Source organism: Populus alba, chromosome 7 (assembly GCF_005239225.2).
Source record: "Populus alba chromosome 7, ASM523922v2, whole genome shotgun sequence".
Classification (NCBI taxonomy): domain Eukaryota; kingdom Viridiplantae; phylum Streptophyta; class Magnoliopsida; order Malpighiales; family Salicaceae; genus Populus; species Populus alba.
The window spans coordinates 8,413,634-8,424,909 of record NC_133290.1 but is presented as its reverse complement, the minus strand read 5'-3'; the positions used below and the strand labels follow the sequence as shown (position 1 = coordinate 8,424,909).

General features: G+C 30.0%; 1 protein-coding gene across 1 annotated transcript; it reads left to right on the top strand.

Annotated features, from left to right (window-relative positions):
• The first annotated feature begins 7,715 nt into the window (after positions 1–7,715).
• On the top strand, positions 7,716–11,253 carry LOC118030572 (probable prolyl 4-hydroxylase 10). The gene is made up of 8 exons (XM_035034727.2): positions 7,716–8,099; positions 8,195–8,279; positions 8,693–8,790; positions 8,930–9,027; positions 9,775–9,904; positions 10,001–10,188; positions 10,371–10,459; positions 10,891–11,253. The coding sequence occupies exons 1-7, from the start codon at positions 7,897–7,899 to the stop codon at positions 10,442–10,444; spliced, it is 876 nt and encodes a 291-aa protein (XP_034890618.1). The 5' UTR covers positions 7,716–7,896; the 3' UTR covers positions 10,445–10,459; positions 10,891–11,253.
• The last annotated feature ends 23 nt before the right edge of the window (positions 11,254–11,276 follow it).

Below are 11,276 nucleotides of genomic sequence, written 5' to 3'. Positions count from 1 at the left end.
GGCGTTGTTTTATTTTTAATTAATTTAGTTTATTAATATTAAATTTTTTTTTTCTATATAGTTCTCATCTGATGCTTTTAGCTTTTTTTTTGTTTTTTTTTTTGTTTTTATGCCATTGACTTTAGACTGCACAATGCAGTCCACAGTGTAATTGATGGGTTGACCCGTCGATTTTTTTTTCATATTTTTTTTTGTTTATTTGAATTTGTTAATGTTAATTTTTTTTTATTTAGTTATCAAATTTTTATGATAAAGATCTTGAGTTTAACAGGTAAATATGGTTTTACGAGTTAACCTGGATTTTTTTTCTTCTTAATTGATTTTTTTCATTTAGTTTAGTTTGTTAACATTCACTTTTTTTTATGTAGTTATTAGACATTCATGACACAGATCCTGGGTTTAACGAGTTAACTTGAATTTTTCTTTTCTTTTCTTTTTTTTTCTTTTATTTTTTTAATTAATTTAGTTTATTAATATTAAATTTTTTTCTATGTAGTTCTTGGCTGATGCTTTTAGTTTTTTTTTTTTTTTTTTGTGTTTTTTGTTGTTTTTATGCCTTTGACTGTGGACTGCACAGTGAAGGCACAGTAAAAAGGCTAATGCCTTTTGTTTTTTTTTTTTTGTTTATTGTAAATTGTTAATGTTAAATTTTTTTTCTATATAGTTATCAAACTTTTATGACACAGATTGCGGGTTTTACAAGTTATCAAACTTTCATGACGCGAATCCAAAGTTTGACGGATTAACCTGGTTTGAATGGTTAACCTAGTTAATTTATATTTTTTTTTCTTTTTCTTCATTAGTTTTTTTCTTTCTATTGGTTTTTTTTCTTTGTTTTTTTTTAATTAATCTATTTAATTCTCAAACTTTTATGAGACGACCTTGCAGCCATACCGACATCCAATGCTATTGGGTCTGGTATTGCAGCCAAACCCACTAAATTTGAGTCATGCAAGTTTAATGTTATTATTAATATTATAAACATTACTCTTAAATCAGGCGTTGCAACGAAACCTAAGATTCCTGGGTATAACTTTGCAGGAAGACCTAACATTTTTATATTTTAGTTTTTTTTTAAAATGCAAAAAATAATTGACCCACGACAAGATTTTTGGTATGCAAGATTAATGGTTGTTTCTATTTAGTTATCAGATTTTTATAACACATATCTCAGGTTTCACGGGTTAACCCAGTTAATTCTTGGTTAACCCATCCTTTGTTTTTGTTCTTTTTTTTTTTGTTAATGTTAATTTTTTTTTATTTAGTTATCAGATTTTTATGACATAGATCCCTGGTTTGACGAGTTAAACCGAAGTTTTTTTTTTTTTTTTTGCTTTTTTTTCTTTTTAATTAATTTTTTTTTTTGTTTAGTTTAGTTTGTTAATATTAAATTTCTTTCTATTTAGTTATGAGACTTTCATGACACATATCTCATATTTTACGGGTTAACCCCGTTAATTCTGGGTTAAACCATCCATTTTTTTTTCTTTTGTTAATACTAATTTTTTCTTTATTTAGTTATTAGACTTTCATAACACGAATTCCAGGTTTAATGAGTTAACCTGATTTGACAAGGTAACCCGAAGATTTTTTTTTTGCTTTTTTTTGTTTTTAATTAATTTTTTTTCGTTTAGTTTAGTTTTTTGATGTTAAATTTCTTTCCATTTAGTTATTAGACTTTCATGACACATATCTCGAGTTTGACGGGTTAACTTCGTTTCACAGGTTAACCGAGTTAATTCTGGGTAAACCATTATTTTTTTTTTCTATTTAGTTATCAAATTTTCATGACATGAATCTTAAGTTTGATGGGTTAACCTGGTTTAAAGGGTTGAACCAGTTAATTTAGATTTTTTTTCCTTTTTCTTCATTAGTTTTTTCTTCTTATAGTTTTTTTTTAATTAATATTTTTTTATTTAATTTAGTTCATTAATATTAATTTTTTTTTTTCTGTTTAGTTATCGACTGATGCCTTTAGTTTTTTTTTCTTTTTTTTTTTGCCGTTTTTATGTCTTTGACTATGGACTGCACAGTGCAGTCCACAGTAAAAAGGCTGATGCGTTTTTTTTTTTTTTTTACATTTTAGTTTTTTTAAAAAAAATTGGTTTGTTTATGTTAAATTTTTTTCTATTTAGTTATAAGACTTTCATGACATGGATCTCATGTTTGACAGTTTAACCCGGTTAATTCAGATTTTTTTTCTTGTTTTTTATTAATTGTTTTTCTTCGTATAGGTTTTTTCTTCTTTGTTTTTCCCTTTTTAACTAAAATTTTTTTAGTTTAGTTTGTTGATATTAAAATTCTTTCTATTTAGTTATTAGACTTTCATGACACGAATCTCAGGTTTGACGGGTTACCCAGTTATTTTAGATTTTTTTTGTTTTTCTTCGTTAGTTATTTTTCTCCCTATAGGGTTTTTTTTTTTTCTTTTAACCCAATTTGTTTTTTTTCTTTTTGCTTTCTTGCTTTTTTTATGCCATTGACTGTGGATTGCAGAGTGTAGTCCATAGTAAAAATCGATGTCTTTTGTTTGTTTTTGTTTTTTTTTTTTCTTTTTAATTAATTGTTTTCGTTTATTTTAGTTTGTTAATGTTAAATGTTTTTTCTATTTAGTTATCAAACTTTTATGACACGCATCCCGAGTTTAACATGTTAGCCCAGTTAATTCTGGATTGACCCGTCCATTTTTTTTTTCTATTTAGTTATCAAACTTTCACGACACGAATTAAATGTTTGATGGGTTAACCCAGTTAATTTAGATTTTTTTTTTCTTTTTCTTTATTAGTTATTTTCTTTAAGTTAGTTTTTTTTCTATGTTTTTTTTCTTTTTACTCAATCTATTTAATTATCATACTTTTATGATACGACCTTGCAGCCAAACCCACATCTAAGGCTATTGGGTTTGATATTGCAGTCAAACGCACTTAAACTTGGATCATACAAGTTTAATATTATTATTAATATTATTAATATTACTCTTAGGTCAAGCATTGTAGCCAATAGCTTTGTAGAAAGACCTAACACTTTTAAATCTTTGTTTTTTTAATATTTTTTATACAAAAATAAATTGACCCGCGACATCGTGCGAGTCATCTAACTAGTCAATAGCTAAAACAAGTAGTGTTTTACTGTGAACTGCATTGTGCAGTCCACAGTAAAACACTGACTCCTTTAACACAGATACTTTATGTTTTTTTTTTAAGTTGTATTATTTTTTATGCCTTTTAGGATTTTTTTTGCTTTTTTCTTTGTTTTTTTTTCTTTTAACAAAATTTTTTTGTTTAATTTAGTTTATTAATATTAAATTTTTTTATTTAGTTATCAGATTTTCATGACATGTTTTCCGGATTTAACGGGTTAACCTGGTTTGATAAGTTAACCTAGAATTTTTTTTTTTGCTTTTTATTCTTTTTAATTAATTTTTTTTAATTAAGTTTGTTAATGTTAAATTTCTGTTTATTTAGTTATTAGACTTTCATGACACATATCCCGAGTTTCACAGGTTAACCTAGTTTCACTGGTGAACCCAGTTAATTCTGGGTTGACCAGTCAATTTTTATTTTTTTTATCATAAATTTTTTTGTTTTATTTAGTTTGTTAATGTTATTTTTTTTATTTGGTTATCAGACTTTCATAACACAGATCCTGGGTTTGACGGGTTAACATGGTTTGACGAGTTAACCCGGAATTTTTTTTTAATTTTTTTGTTTTTAATTAATTTTTTTGTTTAGTTCAGTTTGTTAATGTTCACTTTTTTTGTTATTTAGTTGCCAGACATTCATGACACGAATCTCGAGTTTAACAGGTTAACTTGGTTTGACAAGTTAACCTGGATTTTGTTTTCTTTTTTTTTGCTTTTTAATTATTTTTTTCATTTAGTTTATGTTCTTAATGTTAAATTTCTTTCTATTTAGTTTTTTTTTTTTTCTTCTTAGAGGTTTTTTTCTTTTATTTTTTTAATTAATTTTATTTAATTAATGTAGTTTATTAATATTAAATTTTTTTTTAAGTAGTTCTCGGCTAATACCTTTAGTTTTTCTTTTTGTTTTTATGTCTTTGATAGTTGACTGCACAGTGCAGTCCACAATGAAAAGGCTGATGCTTTTTTTTTTTTTTTCTCTTTAATTAATTTTTTACTAGTCAAAGAGTCCCATGATTTAAATGAATTAAAAAAAAAACAAATACTAATATTGAATTTGGAATAGTATGGTTTATAAAATAGTTGATGAAAACTTATGGTGAGCTTATTTTTTTCTTGTTTTTGAATTTTTTTTTATTAGAATTTTTTTAGATATCTTAAAGTTTTGTGGGATATAATCGAATGAAAAAAAAAAGACGTTTACTAGTCAAATAAACTCTCTTATTCACAATCTTGAAATTATTATTACGTATATGTTGGTTCTTAATGGTATCCTTGTGTAGAGGTAATTTATTCAAATTATAAACTTGAGTTATTTTATGCCATTATAAATTATTTACAGGACTTTAAGGTTAAAGTTAGAAAAATGAGAACTATAAGGCTAGAATAGAATATATCTGAATCTACAAGGACTATAACGTAGTTCACAATGAGTTTTGCTTTCTCTCTCTAGAGCTGTGAGTGAGAGGTGTTTGTGGTGGGGATGAACACGTAAGCAAAAAGGTTGGTGGTGTCTGTATGTATAGACAACCAGCTAAAGTATCATAGGACTTTTACAGGATAAATGAAGCCAAAACCTTATTCAAAAAGAAAATCGTGTTTTGGTATGCCGAAGTCCAGACCATATAATAGACTTACCCATATAATAGAAAGTTTCTAATAACTAACTTAGATTAAGATGTTGAACACCTACATCTAATCATAGAGATCTAAGCTAAGTGATTTTATGGCATTGGTCTGAATTCAAATCTCTATGGTACAATTAGGACTATAATTCCTAAATTTCTACGTGAATCAAAATTGAGAAAAGAAAGTTTTCCAAGCATTAACTCAAATCTATTGTCGAGCCCTATTCATCAAAATATGAAGGTATTTATGGCCGAGCAAGCCAATCTCTTCTTTCACAATAAAGTGATAAATGGAACTGCCATCAAATGAATTATTAGTCAATTCATACATCACTTTGAAATGGCATATACATTACACATCCTGGATCAAGTAAAAACTCTAGTAACTTTTAACTTTTAAAGGATTATTTGGTAATACTTGTTGATTCTCACCATCCTTTGTGTTAACAGGTTGGTCTATATCATCCATTCTGTCCTCAAAAGGATTGTCATTAATCTTCTCAATTATTTAGAAAGGCCCATCTCTTTGTGGTTGCAATTTTAATTTTCTATAGGCTAGAAACCTCTCCTTGCATAGATGCACCTAAACTTAATCATCTGGTTGGAAAATAATGCATTTATGTCCCTTATTTGTCTTGGATGTATATTGATCTTTTTTTCTTTTCGATATGATGCCTTACACTTTCATGAAGTGCCTACACTATTTGTGCATTTCTATCACTATCAAGACTAATCCTTTCACCAACAGGTAAAGGAATATAATCTAATAGAATTAATGGGTTAAAGCCATAAACAATCTCAAATGGTAAAAAAAAAAATCAATAATAAAATGCACACTACGATTATAGCAAACTCAATGAATGGTTAGCAATTTGCCCAATTCTGAAGGTTCTTTTGAATGATAATATGTAAAAGTGTAGTTAAAGTACTATCAACTACTTTTGTTTGACTATTAGTTTGTGGATGACAAACGGTCAAAAACAACAACTTAGCTCCCAATTTTCCCCATAAAACCTTCCAAAAATATCTAAGAAACTTTACATCATGATATGAAATTATACTCTTAGGAACCCTATGAAGTCGTACTATCTCTCTAAAGAATAATTCAACAATGTTGGTTGGATCAAAATGATCAAGATGCTCTTTCAAACTCTTCCTATAGATCAATATGTCATCAAAATACACCATAAATTTACCTATAAATGCATGCAATACATAATTCATTACCCTCATAAACATATTAGGTGCATTTGTAAGTTCAAATGACATGACTAACCATTAATACAAATCATGCTTAGTTTTAAATGTAGTTTTCCATTCATCACCTTCTTTCATCCTACTATGATGGTACCCACTTTTCAAAATCAATTTTAGAAAAAATACATGATCCATGTAACTCATCTAGCATGTCATCATGCCTAGGGATTTGATGTCTATACTTTATCGTTATGTTATTGATAGCTCAACAATCAACACACATCCTTTATGTTCCATCTTTTCCAGGCATAAGTAACAATGGCATAACACAAGGTCTCATATTTTAATAGATGTATCCTTTCATCATCAGCTTATCAACTTTCCTTTGAAGTTCACTTGTCTACTTGAGATTACTTCTATAAGCTGGTCGGTTAGGAATTGCAGCTCCTGGTACAAGGTTAATTTGATGTTCTATTCCCTTTAATGGTGGTGAATCGTTATGAATATTTTCAGGAAATACATTATTAAACTCCTGCAATAAAAAAACAGCCACACTAGGAACATCATAATCAAGAATGTTAGCATTAAAGCAAGCCTCCTTATACATAAGTAAAATCATTGGCTTATTAGTATAAAATACAGATTTGAACTCACCCAGATTTGGTTATTTCCTTAATTGTTCTACACAATAATCATCACTCATATTTATTTTCTTCACTCTTCAAGTTTTACCTCCACTTTTAACTGGTTTAGTTATTGATTTAAAATGAGTCAAATCTAATGTTCTTCTTTCACCATTATCTTGACATGAATTTTTACTTTTCTTGGCCTCACATTCCATTTTCAACTAAATTCTTGGCAATCCTTATTATAAGATTCACAACCAATTTCAATATCCTCAACATCATTAAAACATCAAAATCAATTCAATTTAATCTCCCACACTCTAGGTGTGTTTCCCTCAAATTTTAAAAATGTTTGTGCTTAAAATAATTTTTTTTATGATTTCAGATTGTTTTCGTATTCTGATGTTAAAAATACTTTTTAAAAAATAAAAAAACTTTATTTTGATGTATTTTTAAGTGAAAAACACTTTAAACCGTCATCTTTACCACAATTCAATACACACCCGATCTCATTTAATAAGTAAATTTTAGCAATCCATATTTCATCCTTCATAATCAATCTTCATTTCCAAGATCATTAAAATAGTAAAACCAATATAATTTAATCAAATTTCCAAACTCCATCAAATTACCTAATTATGGCTGACCACTTAAGATTTTAATTTTCTAAAAACCGATTTTCAATTTCTCCCATTCAATCTTTATTCATGTCTTCACAACTCCAATTTGCTACAAGTCTACATAATTTGATATTTTTATTGAAGTTTATATAACAATTAATTGAAAAAAGAACCTATTATCATAACCAATCGATCCAATTTTGTGAGTCTTTTCAACCAATGTTAAGAATTCTCCACTTTCTCTTCCAATTTGCACACTTAAATAAAAAATAAAAAAATAATAATAAATATTGTACCTTTTCTTTTTAAAATATAAAAATTTGTTCCAAAATTATTTATATTTATTTTTATATTAATTTAATTAATATGTTTTTGTTTTTATTATTTTTATCCTGGACGTAACTAAAAGATACTTTAAAGATGTTTTCTTTTAATTTTCAAATATTTAAGCATTTTTTTAAATACGAGGAGCTTCCCTTGTTTATTATTTTTATCCTGGACGTAACCAAGTGTAAAGTGTATAGACAACAAACAAAAGAGAGTCAGCGTCTCTCAAAACCGCGTCTCTTTTCTTATTAAAAATTTTTAAAAAGAAAAGACAAGATCAGAAAAGTCTATCAAATATTAAATTAGACTGCTGCCATTTCTCTCACCGATCTGTTCCCCGATTCCGACTTTTTACGAAAATGGCGAAAGCGAGATACTCACGAATTTCAGCACGAAAATCACCGTCTTCGACACTTATACTAACTCTTCTATTAACGTTCACTTTCGTGATTTTAATTCTTCTCGCTCTTGGAATTCTCTCGATTCCGAGCACTTCTTCTTCTGATTCGTCGGGTAAAGCTAACGATCTCAGCTCCATCGCTCATAATAGCAAAATTCACGAGTGAGATTGATTGTCGTGTTTTTGTTGATTAGTGTTTGGTTTGAGATTGGATGACATGGTCGTAATTATCTTGATTGGTTTCATTGTTTTTGTAGGAGTGGAGATGATGAAGGCAAAGCAGAGCAATGGGTAGAGGTTATCTCGTGGGAGCCTCGTGCTTTTATTTATCATAATTTTTTGGTCAGTTTTTTTTATAGAGATTTTGGATTGGATTTAATTTGATGTTTATATTTGTTTAACTGAATTAAGTGTTATTTTAATTGTAATTAGTAAAATAATAATTGATTGTATTTACTTTGATGCTCTTTGGGGATTTCTTTTTTAATTTTGAATTATTATTTGATTTATCTTAGTTTTGTATTTAGTGATTAAAAAAGATTTAATTAATAATGCAATGTGATCTCTGTAACATTTATATATGATAGTGTTTTTTAGGATTTTTCTCCCTTATTTGATGTTTAGTTTTTCATATTTTCTTATTTAATGGTTTGTTTCTTGGTGATGAAATGCTATTGATTAGTAGCATTTTTCGCGTAAGAAATTTTTGCTTTGATTGAATGATTAACCAATTAGTTTGTTGCTTGTTTGGACAGACCAAAGAGGAATGTGAATACTTAATCAATCTTGCAAAGCCACATATGCAAAAGTCGATGGTTGTTGACAGTTCATCCGGGAAGAGTAAAGATAGTAGGTGGGTTTTTCTTTCTTTAAATTGTACACTCTTGTTCTTGAATTTTGTGGATGGATGTTCTTGTTGCGCTTCTTTCAATTAGTTTGCTTGTATACTTTGTTGATATTAATTGGAATTAATGATGCTTTTTGATATTTAGAGTGCGAACGAGTTCTGGAACATTTCTACCGAGAAGTCGTGACAAAATCATTAGAGATATTGAGAAAAGAATTGCTGATTTTAGCTTTATTCCTGCGGGTATGTTGTTTGAGCTTCATTTATTTGGAAGGACCACCGAAAGAATGAGATAGAATATCAGCATCAGTGAAATTTTGTTTGGTTTTCTGTTTTTTTTTTTAATATCAAATAGACGACTGGAAATTTAATTTACTTTGAAGGCTAGGTTGCCACCATAAGCACAGGTTTACATAATTTCGAACTTCATATCCTAATGCATCGCTATAACTAATTATTGCAGTACTTCATTGCCTTCACATCTTTGTTATTCATTCATGTGTTTGCAGAAGTGAACCATGACCGGCTGATACATTGTTTCTGGTGCTTCTGTAGTGGAATCTATATCAACTTTGTTATACTACCACCTCTATAAATCCACTTGACTACCACAATGTGCAATCAGCCAAAGCATCACCAGTTCCCACTAAGCACCTCCACTTTTCTTATTTGGTGCCAGAGATAGTAGTTATTAGTTATTTGGGACTAGTTTTGTAGCACCTCCACCACCTCCAGCATCACAAAATCAAGAAAAGTCATTGTATAACAAAAAAATTGTACTTTACAAATTTAAGTTAACCAAAGCTAACTAGGTTTAATCCAAATTCTTGGGTCCATCATGGTTAACTTCACCCTAATGCATCTTTAAGGAAAAAGAAAATTATACAATTTTGGAAAGAAGAGATCTGTTAGTGTTCAAAGGAAACACCACCTAGTAACTTGCCTTCTAGTTTGATTCATCACCTGTTACCAAGCTGACATGGTGTGCAGAGCATGGCGAAGGGCTTCAAATTCTCCACTACGAAGTTGGGCAGAAGTATGAGCCTCACTTTGACTACTTTATGGATGATTATAACACCGAAAATGGGGGTCAACGCATAGCCACTGTTCTCATGTACCTGTAAGTGAGATCCTATCTGCTAGTAGAATTTCTTTGAATTCCAGCGCATCCTGCATTTGTTCTTTTGTAATACTTCGCTTTCACTATTCTACACAGCTCAGACGTTGAGGAAGGGGGCGAGACTGTGTTTCCTTCTGCCAAGGGGAACATTAGTTCAGTGCCTTGGTGGAACGAGTTATCTGAATGTGGAAAGGGGGGCCTCTCTGTTAAACCAAAGATGGGTGATGCATTGCTGTTCTGGAGTATGAAACCTGATGCCTCTCTAGACCCATCAAGTTTGCATGGTTAGTTACTCTCAACCAGCTAATCGCCTTGAACATGTGTAGTTCAGGTTTTAGTATAACAAAGCTGACAGTACCTCATCATTTCAAGAGGGCATACCTACATGTGGTTATAATTTGATTTTGCAGGTTTTAATGATATCAATCTTTAAATAATTCATGTGGTGGATTGTTCTTCCATGCAGGCGGTTGTCCTGTAATTCGAGGTAATAAGTGGTCATCAACCAAATGGATGCGTGTGAATGAGTACAAGGTCTGAAATACTATCATTAAGGTAATTAACTATACCCAAAAGAGACTATTAACAATGTCATTTGTGAAGATATTCCTTAGTGACTGGTAGTGGTTGTTAACAGTTGCTCTTGTTTTGGTTGGTAATAATATCCTCCGGTGGCAATGGCATTTATTAACAGACTATTATTTAAATACTGTAAAGCTTCTGTGCGTTTCCTTTTCTTTTTGGGTGGTGGCTGGGTGGGCATGTGATCAGCTCACAAATTGTTGTTAAGCTCTAAATTTTCTGCCACAATCTTAGCCTGGTTCAGCATGATATCTCTCGTGTAATAAATAACATGTGACTAACAAAACAAAGGGCCTCTTTTGGTGTTGGACTCATTCTAAATGCATCTTGGAACAAAACAAAATTGCCCATGCACGATGAAATCGGTATTTTCTCCCTAACATTACCACTTCTCCTTCGTGCAGGTGACCACATTGTATTCCTGTAATTTGCGCTTCCCAATGTAGATGCTCAAGCACTGCTGACGGTTTTTACTTGAATATGCAATCTTTGTATACAACCATCACTTTATTGCCGTAAATTTTGATAATTTCCACTGCTGGGGCATGGCACCCCATGCTCTCAGGAGTCTGATAAAATTAGTCCGAAATTTTTCACTGTTCCAGCAGAGTGAGGTTCCTTCACATTTTCAGCTGCTGTTAGAGAGACACGTGCCCTTATTTATTTATTAGAACTAAAAGAGATGCATTCATTATCCAATTCCTTGTAAAGTTCTGTGGATTATGTGCATCTCGCCGTTATTTGACAATCTCAGATTTAAACCAGAATGTCTTGACTGGATCAATCCAGC

Excerpts from the sequence above, each read along its gene's own strand:
- LOC118030572 (XM_035034727.2), top strand. The coding sequence starts at position 7,897 with ATGGCGAAAGCGAGATACTCACGAATTTCAGCACGAAAATCACCGTCT. Across the intron at positions 8,280-8,692 it reads TTATTTATCATAATTTTTTG|ACCAAAGAGGAATGTGAATA; the intron begins GTCAGTTTTTTT and ends TTGTTTGGACAG. Across the intron at positions 10,189-10,370 it reads AGACCCATCAAGTTTGCATG|GCGGTTGTCCTGTAATTCGA; the intron begins GTTAGTTACTCT and ends TCTTCCATGCAG.